This window comes from Corvus moneduloides, chromosome Z, assembly GCF_009650955.1.
Source record: "Corvus moneduloides isolate bCorMon1 chromosome Z, bCorMon1.pri, whole genome shotgun sequence".
Lineage (NCBI taxonomy): Eukaryota > Metazoa > Chordata > Aves > Passeriformes > Corvidae > Corvus > Corvus moneduloides.
This window is the reverse complement of record NC_045511.1, coordinates 3,835,738-3,853,713: the sequence shown is the minus strand read 5'-3', so window position 1 is coordinate 3,853,713 and position 17,976 is coordinate 3,835,738. Positions and strand designations below refer to the sequence as shown.

At 35.7% G+C, this 17,976-nt stretch overlaps 1 protein-coding gene across 1 annotated transcript in view; it reads left to right on the top strand.

Annotated features, from left to right (window-relative positions):
• The window catches only part of CWC27 (CWC27 spliceosome associated cyclophilin), a 101,417-nt gene that overhangs the window by 57,017 nt on the left and 26,424 nt on the right, over positions 1-17,976 (top strand). Inside the window, exon 11 of the mRNA XM_032096354.1 lies at positions 12,265-12,362. Coding sequence (XP_031952245.1) covers positions 12,265-12,362 — 98 coding nt within the window. The remainder of the gene's footprint in view (positions 1-12,264; positions 12,363-17,976) is intronic.

The following is a 17,976-nucleotide window of genomic DNA, read 5'->3' as shown; positions in this document are numbered from 1 at the left end:
TTTTCTTCTGTGACTAGCTCTAGCTGCTTTGAACCTGTTCATGCTTTTTGGTCTGTATGGTGTCTTGTGGCAATACATTCCTCAATTTAATTGTAATCAGTGTCAACAGTATTTCCTTTTATTTCTTTTAAATCTGCTGTCTTGCAGTTTCATTTCATACCCTCAAGTCTTTGTCATCTGAAAAATAGCCAGTAACACCTGTAGCTTACATTCTGTTGAAGATATTTCTGTCCTGTGTTTGTTTGGATACATTTTTCAGGCTCACTGAGATGTCCATTTATATACTAATTCTCCTTCCATACGAAGTGTCTGTACACAGTATTTCTAATCGCGTCCTGTCTCTGATGTCTGGAATCCGATTTCTGAACAAACTTTGACATGAGGATTTCTTCTTTTACTGGACAGACAAAAAGGCTTGATGGCCCATTCTCACCAAAATCCCAGTTGAAACAGATCTGCTCTTTCTGTCAGCTTATTTAGATAGAGGGGATCATCAAATTAAGGCACGGGATTTTTTAAAGGTTCTCTTAACCACCCTTGTGTTCTGATACAGAAGCAGGTGTAGGCTGAGCTAACAGTGCTTGACTGATGAGTGAGCTACATAATTTTTCCAGACACAGAGAATTCACAATATATTACTTGGCTTATTTTGACTGCAGTCTGTTGTGCAACTCTGGAGAGTAATTCCGTGAAGTGCCATGTTTACTGTGTATGTCTGTGTCTTCTGTCTTAAACAGGAAAAGGAGCAGGATGCTGCTACCAGAGCATCTCATCCAGCCTGTACCTAGCAATCTCTGTCTTCAGGAGTCCCTAGAAGAAGTATGATGTAAATTGTTCTGACAGTGGAAATCCTGGCTTTTGACTTTCCCATAGTGTCCTACATCTCTACCCTGTCACATCATGCACATGTGGTTCCTTCATGTGACAAAAGAGGGCTTGAGAAAAGCAGTTGCTGCAGCTAGGTTCTTTTTGTGCTGCCAGAAAAATTCTTTCCAGTCTGCTCTCTCTTGTCTGGATCAGAGGAGCCCCTAGAAGAGGGGGCAGCCAGGGAGGATCCTCAGGCTGGATGAATCACCCTGTTGGATCCTTTGAGGCTCCAATAGTACTACTGGAAGAAGTAGGGGTTTTTTGTTTTGAATGAGGCTCAGTGATTGTTTCTAGACTTGAAACATTCTGCAGACAGTCTTTAAATTGGCATTAAGTTGATGACATTTTTATGTACAAAAAAGCAGTTTTCTGTAAAGTGGACATTTGAGAAAAATTAAATTATTTTCTCTTCAGAGACCTACTTATTTCAAGTCTTAGTAAAAAAAGAAAATCTGTAATTGCTTGTGGAGGCATATACTAGGTAGATGCTGTAGAATGTTTAACTGATCTTTCAGACATTTCAGCATTGATCCTGAAAGCACCTCAGGATATACTTAACTTCAAGCCTTTTTTGCATTATTAGAACTACTAGCTACTAGCTACTGAGTTCTCAGTTGTAGTTTGCAGTAGCAAATCATTTTCATATGATTCAGTTGTTTAAAGTACCTGTTATATAGAGACTGCAGAGCAAACTCACTCAGGAATAATGTTGCCATTTTGTAATAGGGAAGAATGTTAAAATCTATAAATGTTTAGGCCAGCTAACTCTATGAAAGATTTTTGGCAAAATTCTATTTTTAATATGGTTCTTCCATGTAATTACAAATAAAATTTGTTTATTTAACATTGCTCCTATGATAGAATTTCCTATTTTGTATTGACAAGTAATATGGCAGGTCAGAAAATAACTCTGTATGTCTGTGATGACTGTATTTTACAGTGTTTGATAGGTTTTTATGGAAGCCATTTGGTGATCTCATCAGCAACAACTCTATTGTTTCATTACTATCAGATTCAGTGGGTTTGTGATTAAATCAGCAGAATAGAGAACATGAAGGGAGTGCTGTTCACTTTGCAATCATTTCCATCTGTTAAAAATTTTTATCAGATGTTGGGAAACAGCAGGCAAAACTCAGAGCAAGTGTTTTATCCAATTTCCAAGAAATGGTGATATATAATTGGCATATATTATGTTCTTAGTTTAATCTGTGCAGTTAGCTATTTTAAATAACCTATGGTATACCAGTATTAGTAGAATATATAGAAAGCTATTTCCATCATTCCTTGCATTATATTCTTTTGAAGACTTTGGTGCTGATACAAATATTTTGGTACTTAGTAATCATGAGCACTCACAACACTTTTCATAAAATGGAGAGTCAGAGTGAGACTTGTAGTGAAAAATTTCCATCAGGCATGTGCTGCTGTCTGAAGTGTCTTTGCCTCCACTGATGATGTAGGAATCTGCAAATGGAATTGTCTGGCCAGTGGCCAGTACCAGAGAAGTGGGAGAGGAATCCATCAGCAATACCCATAAGCTGATTTGTAATTGGGTGGTCCCAAGGCATGGAGTATTCTATTTCTTCTGAAATTCATTTTTAGCATTAACTGTTCTAAATAGACACTCCTGGTTTTCATGTAAATGTCTGACATACTTTTAATAATGTGAAGGTTTTTTACGTCAAACTGAGTGGTCTCATCTAAGAAGTGAAAAATATTTTCTTTTCTAATTGCTGAGATACTGTTGAGTGCCTACTTGCCTAGATATTAAAAGTCTGCAGTATTTGTGGTTTCAGTACACTTTTTCATGTTTCCTTTGTCTCATCTTCTTCTGAAATTAATAATTCCTTTTTTCTTCATCTTCACGTCAGGGCTGATTTTTCGTGATGGGAATAATTTTTGTCATCTTTTCTGGAGTTTCTGTATTACTGTGTTGGCCATTTTGGCATGGGATACTCGGTTTCATTTATAGTATTCTAAATGAGTAGTATTGGCTGTCTCTTGTAGAGCTGCTATAATACTTCTGGGTTTGTTCTCCTTGATAAATGTTTATTCTCCTTGATAAATTTTCTGTTATTATTTTCCACACCGACATATTGGTAGAGATCTTCATTGAGCTGTTACTAGTAAAGTTCACAGGCTTTTTTCATGAACTTGTTCTGTTACTTTAGGGTAACAGTCCTTCAGTCTGTAGGCTCTTCAGTTTTGTATGATAATTTAATTAGAGTTTCTGAGGACCTGTTTGTTCGATTTTCCATTCCTGAGCTAAAACCATGAGAAATCACCATATTTTGTCTGGGATTGGCTGAGCTCCTGATTTTGGATCTTCTGGAAATATATCTCATTCCATTTTTTCAGAGTATTTAACTTGAAATATTAACCTAGTTGAACTGGGAAGTAGTTGCCTATTCTTCTCTTAGTTTGGCTAATCTTTTTCACTGTGTGCTTCGTTTTCAATCCACTTCTCACCCTTTTCTCTCTCTTTTTAAAAGGGTCATTGTATAGGCTTTTTGAATATCTAAAGCTGTTCACCTTATTGTCCATCACTTTGTTCATCCACACCTTTACCAATACACTGGAATGAAACTGCTGGATTAGTGAGAAAACTTACAGACTCAATGTTCAAGATGATTTTTATTTTACTAGTTACTTAAAACACTTCACCAGAAGCTGTCATGATGTTCATTGTGTGCTCCTTGGTCATCCCTTTTGTGCTAGAAGTACACTGTTTGTTACTACCTGGTCATCTGGTACAACACTGGTTTTAAGGTGAGTTAACAGAACAGTAATTTCTGAGTTCCCTCCTGAGGATGTACTCTGGAGCTTTATCATACTTCAGCTGGTTGAAATGTACCCTTCTGACACCTGTCCCTCTGGTCTTGTCTCATCTTTATGTCCAAACCAGGTTACGTTCTTGGAGAGTTATCTCCCTAGAATCTTCTTTTGAGAAAGCTGGCACAAATCAATCATTTATCCAATCAGCAGTGATTTTGTTTTACTTTTATTATTCCCTTTAATCCCATGTGACCTAGTGACCTCTTGCTTCTTTTATGTTTTCTTGTTTTAATTAGTTCAGTCATTTTAGCATTAAACTTTCAGCTGTTTCCTCTTTAAAACTCATCATAGCCCCTTTTATACACCTTCTAACATATGACCTACTACAATCTATTCTGACAGCTCTAGCTTTAGGTTTACAGATGCAAAATTCTTCTAAAAATTGTTTTACAACTTGCTAGTCACACTCTCTAATTGCTTGTCTTTCTGGTCCATTTTTTGTGAGCTTTGCATTGCAACTAATACTTTTTGGTTTTTCTGGTTTACATGCATGCTACTTCTAAAGCATTTATTACTTTTATCTAAGATATTGGAATCTGTTTGACTTTTCTGGTGAAACCACACTTCTAAGCTTTCATATCAAGTTACAGATTTGGTTTGCTTCCCCTAATATAGTAGAAAAATATAAGACAATGATCTAGATATGAAAGTGAGAATATTAAAGATGGTTATTAGTGGCTAATAGAAAAAACATGTTGAATTGGTTTATTGAAAAAGATTCAGATAAATTAACCTGCCTGTAGGTATTTCCTGAGCGATGGTAAGCTTTTTTCTAGGCTAAATGGTCATGATAAAATTTATTTGGGATTAATCTGGAGGAGATGGTTAAAGAGAGGTAAATACAGAACAGGAACTGTAAAATAATTAAGAAATTGATTAGGAGAGAACATAAGGTATGTTGAAAGCTATTTTTTCGGGTCAAATTTATAGGCTAGTTCTAATTTCAGGTTTTCAGTACTACTTTAAATACTAAAAAAATCCCCACCACTGTTTGTTAAAAGAAGCTTGTAAATACTATAAAGTTGAAATGTAATGTTAATGAGATAGGAATATCCTAATGCAAAATTGTATGTTCTCAAAAGTTTGAGTGATAGAAGTAGGGTGAAATTTAGGAGTCATAGTATCGTACAAAAACCAAGAATTCCTCCTGTAGGCCATCATTCAGAAGTGACAGGGTAAGAGGAAAACCTATTAATTGCAACAGCTCTGTTGGTCTGCAATGTGGTGTGTTACTACAAAAAAACCTCCAAAAAAAACGACCAAACATACTTCTAGCAAGCATTAAGGTAGTAATTTGCAATCCAGATAGGTATAGCATCGGTCTGGGTGAGAGATGCTGTTGGTCTTCCACTTTTTTCTGGTTTTGTTTTACAGTTGTAAACTGTCTTGCAGTAAGCGGAGTTGGGTTTTCCTCTTAAACTGAGAAAATTTAGGGTCTCCTATCTGTTCCAGGATCTGCTGTGAACATAGAAGGTCCAGATAGTGCGTAAAATCCGCCTTAATATATGATATGTGATATATGATATATACTTCTATACATGCCCTAATGCATACATCTGCATTTTCTGGCAGTGTAACTGGTGGCTGAACAATGTAAGCAAAGAAAGTTTATAGTGAAAGCTAATACTTTTTATTAAGCAAACTGTGGAAGAAAAATAAACTAGCTGAAGAAGAGCACATGTGCCCTGAAACCTGTGGGTTTCTTTGCCTCTACATCTGTCTTAGTTACCATAAGAAAATATATTGCCTCTCCTTAGTATCTTTCTTGTGCAAGTTTATACTTCATGCTCAGCTCATGGGCTCTGCTGTTTGCTGAGTTTCTCCCCGTAGAGTAAAACAGTAACATTCTTCATCAGTTTCAGCCTGTGAGAATTCATTGCACAATACTGGGACTGCTGATATACCATGTAGCTTACAGTCCAGTATGTATAATTACATAAAAATAGAGTGCCAGTTCTCTGAAGTGTTAATGATGTGATGCACCTATTAACACTCAGGTTTATGGTAATGAAAAGGCAGTAACAGTTGCCCATGTAGTCTTTAATGAACATGCCAGTCCTTTTGGATTTCAGCATTGAAATCCTTCCTAGGTAATAAATACTGGTAATCCATCCATAAATTCATTCAATACAGAAGTTTTTAACATTTTGTTTTTTTAAACAAAGAGTTACAGTACTAATTGCCAACTGTAGTATACCAGATACTGCTAAAGTCAAAAACAGCATTAACTGTCAAGCCTTACTGTTAACACAGGTGGCCATACAGGACCCAGCAGCTATATTAAAATATTTCATCTACAGGTTTCCAATGTCAAGACTGCTGAATATGTCTGCCACGATTTTTACATAATCATCCCATTTGAGATACAACTGCAATACACCATTTGCAGAAAACAGACATATATACGTCTGACTTCTACAGCAAAATTAGGCTGGCAGAAAGACACAGTGCATATTCCAAACCTATAATTTTTATTCTCATATTTACGGTTGTAAAATTCTTGCAGTACCAGAGATGAACAGTAATGCAATCCAGACAAGAATAAGATTCTTGAACCCTAGTGGAGTCTTAGATGTACATGCCAATGGGGAATTTGCTATCCACTCCAAGAATTGCATGTTCACAGATACCCCAAGGAGCAGAAGGGGGAATATCAGAAAAGGCTTCAGAGCTGACATGTAGAGCATGATATGTGATATAAGATATATATTCACCTTGCTTCTTCCACACATTCTGCAAATCAGTTAGTTGTGCAAACATGACGTTTTATATTGTTTCATTTTATCATTGGGGTTCTCTATTTGAAAATACTGTTTGTATTTTAACTTAGAATTGGAACTCCCAAACAGAATATTAGGCATTTTTCAAGAGTGTGTAGCAGAAAACAAAGCTATCGAACAGAGATTCTTCCTCATTGCCTTTGGTATTATTAAGGTGCCTGTTTGTCAGTTTTAGAATTACCTTTCCATATAAAACATGGGCATTGAAAATTATCATTAATAAATATAGGGAAGAGAACATGAAATGTGCTTTTAGTGGAATTAATACATTTGGGGAAATAGGTGACTGCCTGTAACAGGGGGGTATTGAATCCAAGACTTCTTTCCAGGCTATTAGCTTACATTATGAAAGGATAGTATTGCACTATAGCTTGATTTTTTTTTTGGTTTATCTAAACTGAATTAAAATCATCTCTTCTTCCATGAAATTACCATGAGCAGTGTTGAAGTACATTAGTATTCATTTTATTTTATTAAGATGTTACAAGATGCTGCTGATGTAAAAATTAAATTTACGTAACAATCTGGACACACTTTTATTAGTTACAATATTTTTTAATTACTTTTAAAATTAATTAGAGTATTTTGGGTTACTTTCCTTGTTCTGTTATGCTTATTGGAACAACACTTACTAAATAATGTTACTGTTTAAGGATAACCAGTTAGTAATTTTCTTTTGATATTACTGAATGAGAAGACAGCAAAAGCAAATGAAAATAATTGTCTTTAAAAAAATATAAGTAATACAATTATAATACTAAAAAAAGAGAAGGGAAAATAATATGCTATGCCATCAAAAATAATAATTTAATCATTACTACAGCACTTCCCTGGATTAATTCTTGTTTCAACTGCAACTTGCTTTTTAGAAAAACTCCAGGCCCAGTTATGCAGAACACACCATGATCTTTCAGTTGTTCAGTCTCTGAATGGTTCCTCCATTATAAATTTACATTTATCTCAGTAAATATGATATATACTTCCACAGCCAAACGACTGTGAGGCTATCTGTATTGTTTTGCCACCACTTAAATACTTCAGTTTTGAAAGAATGTGGTCTTGTTTAATACTGTTTGTACTGGAATCAGTGAATGACTGTGTGCTAGGGTAGCCTCAAGGAGTTTGAGCCTCTCTAGGGTCTTAGGTGGAGTTTAGAGGGGGTGTAGCGAATACTCTAAATTGTAGTGAAGTTTAGACTGGAGTTGGGGTAAATTTGGAAATGCATAGAATGCAAAGTTTTCCAGCACTTTGTGATTGAAATATCAGCATTGAATGAATTTTAGCATCTACTGAGATTTGTCATCACTGGATGGGAATATCTGAATTACAGTTTTGAATATATGCAGCCATTTTTTTCCCTGAATCACAGTTGAATAAGATACTGTGCCTCTCCAGGTCTTATTTGTGTCTGTATATAATATATATTTTATTTGAGACTTGGTATGCTTAAATAAATACAGGCAGTTACGGTTTATATACATGTATGCAGAAGCATACAAGTACAAAGAGACATATATGTATGTAGGATAGGAGGAATGGTTTTGGACTCGTGCATAGCAAGTATGATCATACGGTCACTTACACCAAAGTCACAATTACTGCTTATTTCTGTAATCAGTTCTCTTTTCTTCTGCCAAAGTGAAGTCAAATACAGAACTTCTCTTTTTTGAATTGTTACTTTGTAAATTCAGAAGACCCTTAATTACTTTTCAAAAAAACACCTTTAGTGCATGGCACTTAGAAACAATTCTATACATTTAACTCAAAATATTTAGCTAAATTTCCAACTGATTTTATTTCTTATTAATTGAGGTATTAATCTGATCCAAAAAAAACCAAAAGAAAAACGTATGCACATATTAGAAAGCTGAAGCATGGGATATATGTTGTTAAGAAGATAACTGCAGAAAGTGACCTCCATCTCTCTGCTGGTCACACTGCTTTTGGTGCAGCCTAGGACACAGTTGACTTCCTGGGCTTTGAGTGTACACTGCTGGGTCATGGCCATGTTCTGATCCATGAGCACCCCCCAGTCCTTCTCAGTAGGGCTGTTCTCAAACCCCTCCTCCACCATCTGTTAAGATTAACCATTTTCAGATAATAGGGCTAGCTAACTTAAGAACTTTGGTGAACATGTAATGCTTTCTGCTCTACTAATATTCATTTTAATAAAAGTTGGAAAACTACAAGAATTCAAAGAACAGAACTACTATTTCGTAGTCCGATCTTGGTGATAGGTATGGTACAGAGAAATGAAGGCAAGTTAGCCTTCCTTCACTCCTAAGCAGGTATAATAGAGTGGTTCAGTAAACTCTACAGAAAAAAAAAAAAAAAAGAAAAAATTACCAAAGTTGAAATTAATGCTAGTTGGTGTGATTTTGTAGGTAGTAGATAACTATATTGCCTTTTGGGAAAACTTGAGGTAGGGAATGATATGACACAGGTTCAGAGAGTGTTGACTTTCTGATTTAGAGAAATAATTGAGCTTCTGCAGTGTTTATAGTACAGATAGATTTGTATCATTTATTTGAAAGCCACTGACATTCTTACTTTCATTTTTTAAAAGTCCTTATAAGAAAATAATAGAGTACATGTGAACAAACTATTACAAATAATTTGAATTTAATACCTAAGTTGGCACAATACAATAAAAATACCCTTGTAATACAACTCAATGCTATGTTTTACAGCTGGAAATCAAAAACACAGGTTGTAGCTGCAGGACAGTACAACTGCTGAATGACATTTTGGAAAGAAGTGACCAAGAGGTAAATTGAGAGTCATTATGGGAAATGGGTGTCCTGTGCAGTGATGACCTTATGTTCCTTTTTGAGTTAGGAACTCAAAGTACGCCACCAGCAGAGACTTGCAGGAAAGCTGAAACTCATCAGTGTATCTGATTCTGAAGTCCATCTTCAGAAGGGCTGAGGAAATACTGCAGGGAGTTCTGAAGTAGACAGAAGTGATTAAAGTGAATGTTTCTTTCAAAAAGAACTCTTTTAAAAAAGTATGAATTAATGTGCTAAAGGGAAGTCAGAGTGCTACCATAATTAACAATGAAGAGTTGTTTTTTCTTGATCATGCATTCAGATGGTTTACTAGGAAAGCTGATGCCTTCAACATACATGGTGTCATTAGGGTGTAACTAAATTTCAGCCCAAAGTTACCTAAGTACTCATAGTTCTTAACTTCTGGAGTTTCTATCGGTTCACTGTTCACAGTGCTATCAAACCAAGCCACAGCTGAACCAGAAATTCAAAGGGAATCCTAGACTTATTTCAATATAAATTTTCTAGATAAAATAATTTCATTCTTCTGAGTAGAATCTGAAAATTCGGGAATTATGAACCATTTGGTTAGATCCTTTTCAGTCTTCTGCAGAGGAAGGTTACATCTGTTCTGGCAGTACCTCTGTGTGTAGAGAGTGGAAGAACTGCTTCCAGGCTGCAGGAACCTGGAAGTAGGGGAAGAAGCAGGAAGGAAGAGGAAGAGACGAGCCTGCAGTGTAGCTGTGGAATCAAGGGAGCAATGAGACAAGGATGGAGCAGAGAGGGCTATGCTTTTATAGCAACAGAAACTTTTCAGGGATAGCAGGCACCTACATAATTGATTACAAAAACCAACAGCTATGTTATACAAAACCTGAATGCAAATTTACTGCATGCAAAGACCTATGCTTCAAAGATGAAAGGGACAGGTACAGACTGTAGTCCCTTACTTTGATTCTGCTCTGCCTTTTCAGTTTGACATTTTCCTGTTAACAAAGTCAGGAATCATTTCTAGTTCTGTTCCAGTGAATGTGGTTTGTGAATGTAGTCTGGCTTTCCTATCAGCCAGTTCTTGTGACTTCCTTTTTTAGCTTGAAGCCTTCTTGTATTGCCCTTCTCATCAACCTAATTTGGCAAAGTGAGTATAGGAATAAAAAATATGCAAAGTGTGGAGTCTGTAAAGAGCCAAGTATCAAAGTAGTTTGTTGACCTGGTACTGATCATAGAAAGGGCTTGAAAAAACATTTTGGAGTTAGACTTTCTAAGAATTAAGACCTTCTGTGTTCTGTACTAAAACCTCTTTCCACTGGGGAAAAAAATGGGGTGGCGGAGCTGAATAGTTGTCACTAGCTAGTTCATTGTTCATGCTGCAATAGTGTTTGGCTAATTAAGAGAAAGTGGGTCCCTCTTACAGGAAACTTCTGATCTGCTAGGCTTTGTTATTCCCAAATGCCATTTGTAATCCACTCTCTCTGTGTTGCTGTCACTGTCTAGCACTCCAAATATTTTAAACATACAACCTTTTATTGACATGTGTTGTTCCTGCTGTGCAACTTCAATAAGAAAATGTTACAGTATACTATATTACTATGGTAATGCATCTTGTTTACAATGCATGCTTGCTTAATGATGTTTGTTTACTATCCCCAATTTATAGAAAGCAATGGAGTTGCTTGGATTAAAAATATCTTTTTATCTCTTTTTTCCCCTATGATTTTCTGCTCAGGTAGAAAAGTAGAACTGTAGTTTTACGTAAAACCTGTTAATCTGGCTTAGTGTAATTTCTGCCATGCTGTTGAAAATTAAGACCTACTGCTGTGGTTGACTGAATAACTTTACAGTGACAGTATTCTTTGCTAGTGCTTTTCACAAGCTCTGTGTTTGTGAATACATACAAATAACAAAATCAAAAGCAGTCATCCAACAGTTCCAAGTCTTTTGCTTAGAAAAGGCTGTAGTTAGTCATGGTATTACAGATGAAAATTGAGGTACATAAAACAACTGCAGGGAAATGCTTGCATGTCATGTTCCTGCATTGTAGTAATTTCTGCAATTCTTTGATTGTGATGAAATCTAAATCAATCAGGACTTAATTTAAACTTTAAAAAAAAAATTAAAGTGCAAAATAAAAATTCTAACACCTGAAAATTTTGAATTAATTATCAGTTCTTTTGCACATGTAACCATAAGATGGATACAAATAGACACGAGCTGAAATTAAATCTAAATTCAATTTACAGAAGAGTTTCTTTTGGATTGAGGGAAGTTAAGAAGTAGTTCCCAGAGATATTTTGGAGTGTCCATTTTTGGACAGTCAAAACCTGACTGGACAGTACTCTCAGCAACCTCTTCTATTTAGCCCTCATTTGAACAAGGAACCTGGACTGGCTAATCTTCAGAGGTCCCTTACAACCTGTGATTCTGTGAAGACCAATATTCCATTTGATATTGGCACAATGACTTGCAAATTTTAGTTTCTTCTTTCTAGTGTTATCACATAAGGTTTTTGCAAAATTTGTAGAATGAAATTAATTTTCATATCTTAATAGTATATGCTTACATACATTTCATGTCTTTGTTGCTGAAAAACTGCATTGCTTGTCCAACCAAAAAATCCAGGATACTAAGATTCTACTTGAGTAAACAGAATTTTAAAACGTGCAATATTTATTTGGCAGTGCCTCTGTTCCAGATTATCTTTGTGTGGTTCTCATGGCTAATTAGAATGTTAAAGTAAAATTCAGATGCAGATTCCTTGTTTTATTATTTATTTCCTTGGCCTATTTCTATTAGGGTCTTAAAGTAAGACTAATGTTCTTTTGTTATCCCTTCTAATGAAAATATGGACTTTCTGAGGTCCTAATTAATTTTTAAGCCATGTTCTTAGCATCAGTGAGTCTGTACCTTCTCTTTGTTTGTATCAAAAATCTACTGCCCATTCACTTCAATTCTGCTTGTTCTGAGTGATTTTACATCACAGAAGATTATATTCTTGTAAATATTTCTCTTTGCAGTGAAGAGCTACGGAAGGAAGCACGACAGCTGAAACGCGAACTGCTGGAAGCAAAGCAGAAAAAAGAAGAAAGAGCTTTAAGACCCAAAGAAAAAGAAGGTAAGAGGTTTTGTGTAGATCTCCAGTTAACATTCTGGTTTTAAAGGTTTTTTTGGTTTTGTGTTCTGTGTACATAAATGTAGACTCTATTGTTGAAATGCAGATTTTTCTTTTCTTTCCTTAGGAATGGTAGTAATGTAATGATGCCAGTATGTAAGGAAATGGTACAGGTAGCATTTGTTCTTTCAAATCAGGTAGTATTTCTCCTTCTAAGGGTTCTTTAGTTACATCTGTGCTGTGACCTTATAGGAGTGTGTGGTGTTAGGGTGATAGGGAGATCGCTGCTGTGTTCTCCAAAACCGTCTTGGGCTCAAGACCGCTCGGGTGCAGCAGTATAGCCACTAGCAAGCTTCTCCTTTCAGCCCCGCAGATGTTTAGCACTGAGGACACACACACACACTCAACACAGATAGCTCAACATTACCAGAGATGAGGAGTCAAGGAGGGCCCTCTGCATGGCGCGTTCCACAGACGAGGTTTATTTCATCCTCTGCAGAGAGGACCGGGTGTGAGAGAGGCCCCAGTGTTCGTGCTCAGGTTTGCAAAGGGTCACAAGGGCCAGTGATCTGAGGGCACGGGGGCGGTACACAGGCGGGACCAGGGAAGGGAACCAGTGAGCAGAGGGAAGGGGCAGAGTGGCGGACCAGGTCAGGTGTGCAGCCACAGAGTCTGCTTGGAGCGGAGTTTTCTTCAACCAGAGTCTGGGGGGTGTGAAAGGTTACATTTCGTCTGCAGGGAATTCTGGGAGAGGCTTTTCCTTTACTAACACAAAGGTGAGAGTGGTATGTCAAATATCTTGAGTTTTTCCATCAGCAGGCCTTTCCTATTTCGGGGCTCTCTGGCCCAGCAGCTGGCTCAGCTGTTGCCTCAGTGACCCCAACATGACCTCTGATTTGCTGAGTCTTCCTGACTTTCTGACTTGGAAGCGTTCTTAAATGTAGATGGTTAACTTTGAACTCAAAACTATTGACTTCAAACTTGTATGTATCTTAGGACACCAATGGAACTCAAATTCCAAAAGTCACTACCATATTTATTTTCCTTAAATCTTAGCAAAATGGGATCTTCAGCTGCCCACTTCTTTGTCAGATAGTTTTTATATTCTCTTTCTTTTAAAATGTGTATAAATTGCTAAGCTTATAATAGTAAGTAAGGTGCACATTTTATTCCAGATGGATGTAGCACCTCTTTTTAGCCAAACTGAAGAAACAAAAATGTGTCTTTAAACACTCTGGAGTTGCAAGACACGTTTTTAGAGTAGCTTTGTAGTTCAGTTCTCAATATCATAGAAATCTGAAAGAAAATATAAAATTATTTTTAAAAAAATTCAGGTAACACACAATTTACAAGAGTGGTAGAAAGTATAACATAGTTTTAGAAAAACTCATGGACTCTTTTGAATAACAGGTGAGCTTGATCAGCACCGTTTTGACAAAATAAAAAATACAGTATCATGAACTTGTATATGAAATCTGGCACCAGATGTTAAAAATTGCTGACTCTGAAAATGTTGTAGGAATCACTGAATGAATATAAGCTCTCACTGACAAAATAATGAATGCTGTCATGAGCCATGTAAAAAAAGATCTGTGAGTAGAGGTATAGAAAAGGTAAAGTGTAGTTCTTACGTACATATATGATAAATTGTACATATATGATAAATAGTTCTTACACTATTGCTTAAACTAATTCCTGTTCTGATGCCAGTTAAGTCAGTGGACTTTGTAATTTGAGGAAATTTACCTTTACAGTGACAGACTAAAATAATACTTGGGCAATAGTTACTACTATGGTACAGTTTGGAAGGATACCTTTTATTCAAGCAAAGGGAGCATCAAGGTTGGTGGGGTTGGCTTGTATTTTCTTTAAAATAAATAGAAGGCAGGACATAAATCAATTGAAAATACGCAGGTAACAGCTAATGGTAAAAATAATTTTGAATAATCTTGATTTTCCTTTTTGTGATATGGAGGGGTTTGTTCCAGTACCTGTTGAGAAAAATAGATGGCAGGAAAGAACCTATTGAACTAGTTATTGGAGTGCCTAAATAAAAATCTTAAAAGTAAACATATTCTAAAATTTAAGGTAAAATTAAAAGGATGTTAAATGAGATGCAAGTAGTGAGGGATAAAATTATTAATGAAAATGTAGTGAAAGATTTCAGGTTTGTACTAGAAAACAAACTGAACATTAATTTACTCTGTGATGTGGCTGTCACTGTGGTTGTTGCTACAAATGCAGTAACCGTAAAAGTGCAGCTGTATTATTGCACTCAGTTCCCAGTATTGTACCACCAAAAAAGATAATGAACAATTCGATAAAAATGGACAAAACCACCCAAAACTAGCAGAACACTATGTGGACAGGTTTATTACGAGATACTTGGAGATACGTGTAATTTATGTAGGGAGTGGGATGGAAGGGTGGAATCTTAAGTATTTAGAGATGGTTAGTCAAAGGAATGAAGCATACCTTTATTGTGAAACAATTTACAACTGAGGAATAATAGAATAGACTTTAGAAACACTTTATCTTGAACATAATGAACTCTAACAGAAGTTGTTGTACCAAGTAAGTAATCTTGCTCCAAAGTTAAAAGCATTTCATATATTTCACTTAGTTCACTTAGTCATTTTATATTTATTGGCCTGAATTTTCATCACTACAATAGAGCTGTCAACATGGAAGACAGTCTGCTAAATGTATAATAGTTTACCTATTCCACATTAGTTTACATATAAAAAATTGTGTCTATTTAAAAAATACTTCTATCATTGATGTGTAAGTAGCAGGAGATTTTTCCATTGTTCTCTGCCTATGCTCTTGGGGAGTGTGGGAGGGAGAGTGAGTTGTGTCATGCTGTCTCAGGTATGTCTGTGCAGATGGTGCAGACACTTGCAGTGTGTCTGCCTATGCTTTGAGCTGGTTGCATTAGGAAAAAATGTTAGTTCAGAGGCTATGTAACCACATTAATATGATTATGTGCTTGATTAATAAACGCTAAATCTCAGCCAAAATCTGGAACCATCATGGGAGAAATTCACTGAAGATCCCAAAATGGTGAGAATAAGGCTTAGGTCATACTGGGCAGGATTGGGTCTATTTCTGGGAGGGTGCTAAGGAAGGGATGGCAGCATGACACGTTTATTTTAAGTCCACTGCACAGATCTTTATTAGTGTTGGCATCACATTTAGTATCGCTTCTTCAAATTGTTCATATTATGCTTCCCTAATATTTTTCTGTATTCAGAGATTAGATTAATTAAGAAAGACTGGAGAGTGAAAATTTAAGTGTTTACATTGTTTCAAGAGGTCAGAGAAAAAAAATAGTTCCCTCCGTACATGTTTGATTATAACCAGTCTTCCAATTTGTGAGTGGTATTGTCGACTATGCCAGACTGCTGTCAAGACCTTACTTTAAATAAGATGTTTTTCTTTTATGTGACATTTGTTGTAGTGATGCCAGAAATTACATCAAACACTATAATTTGAGTGCTGAATTACTTCAGCATTTTGAGGTACTTGGTCAAATACTCAAAACAGATACACTTTTCAAAGTTCTGTAGAGTAAACCTGGGAATGTACTTCTGTGAAATCTGCTTTAGACATACAGCATCTGCCCAGTTGTTTAACTGTATATTGGTTTTAAATAGTAGTAGTATTTAGGAAGTAACATTTTAGTTTTTCTTGTTAGAGCATTTTTGTAAGCTGTCGAATAATCTGTGGTGAAATTTAATTGTCACACACACATGAGAAAACAGAAAAGCTGTAATATACTGTCTGAGCAGGGAAACCTAACAACTGATGTAAAAACCAACATTCAAGGGTAAGAATTCTACTGAGGCATGCAGTGTTTTCTGCTTTGTTTTTAATTGTGATATGGTAATCAAATGATTGAAATGTTTAGAAAATTTTCAAAATCAAGTAAGGATGCCAGTGTAAGATTATGTTTTATTTCTGTTGTATTATAAGGTTTGGGTAATGTCAGGGGCACTCAAAGAATTAAGCCCTGTGTTACATGGAAAGATGCTTTCTTGAAGTCTGGGACTTGAATTGTGCACCCTTCAGAACACTCTGAAAATAACAACATCCAAATCTTGATGGTTTGGGAACTTTGCAGCATAAATGCATTAAGTATGAAGATTTTTTCAGTATATGCAGGAGAGCTGCATTGTATAAAAGTATCCATCTTGAATTTGTGACCTTTGCAAAACTTTTTCTTTGTCTATTTGCATGGTTTTTTACATTTAATCTCCTAGTACCCAACATCACTATGCAGTCCCCTTCCTGCTAAAGTGAATGCCTTTTTCCTCTTGTCTCTCTGTCTGCAGAAGCAGAAGAAAAGGACAAAACCTCACTGTTAAACTAGCTTTGATTTTAGTAGTAATCTTAAATGTGTACTCAAAATCCACTGACATTTGAAAATTAACTGCATTTTAGACTAGGACCATGTGCCTAAAAGCTACCGAAGTTCAGAAAGGATTTACTCAAAACTTGCAGTTCACCCTGTTTTGCAAATCTGCTCTGGTCTTTCAAATAAGTGTTTTGAAGCTCTAGGAATTACTTCTAAGATTTTATTATTTGAGTTGGCTAAATGAACTAGTAGGTTTGTTCTAGAACTGTTGCTTTTTTCACTGTAGCAAACTGAAAATCTAGTAATCAGTCCAGCCCTGGAAGCTCATTCTGTAAACGAATCTATTCAGTTGTTCACAGTTGCTAAATATTTCCTGACTCTTACCTAACTTCTTGGCAAGCAGTGGCTCTTTAGGATCTTAGGCAGGCCCGAGCTATAGCAACAGTAACTGAACAGTTCTTGAAGTTGCAAATAAATCCGCTAGTAGAACTAGTCCTAAGCAAAAAATATACAGGAGAGGATGTTACTAATTCTTTCAAGCATAAAATTATTTCCTTTTTTTTTTTTCTGGTTTATTAATTCTTACACTACTTTACACTAAACTATAGTGTTTTAAGTTTCATATATATAGTATTTAAAACTGTAATTTTTTTTTCCCTAATTCTGGAAGAAGTGAGGTATTTGTCTTGGTTTTTAATTATCTAAAGTGTCTCTAAGTTCTGTATTTGTAACTTCTGATAGGAATTCCATTTTAATTCCTGAAATATTACGGCATATTAGAATTTATTTTGTAATTTGTAAAGATTTTATTTGGTTTGGAACAAAAACAGCTTCTCTTTTTAAGATTTCATCTCAATAAGAATTTTAAAATCAGTACTGCATACCTCTACAATTCCAAAAGAATGCAATATAAACTCAATATTGATGAGCTGAAAGTGGAATATACTGAACTAATACAGGAATGTGGTTTAGGCCTCTTATTTTAATTCACCAAAACATTCAATCATAATTTCTTTCACTTCAGACAAGAAGTTTTTGAGGTTTTTTCCCCCTTGATACTTAGTCTAGCTATGCCATGCATTTCTTGTCATTTTTGTCCAATAGGTCTTTTATCATATGAAATGTGTCATCTCAGTTGCTAAAGAATGCATTTTGGATACCAAGGAAAATGTATGGGCCCACCACATTTAAAACGTACACAAACCCTGCTAAGTAAACTGGGATACCTTTTAATACAGTTATCTTTGTACATTCTCCTTG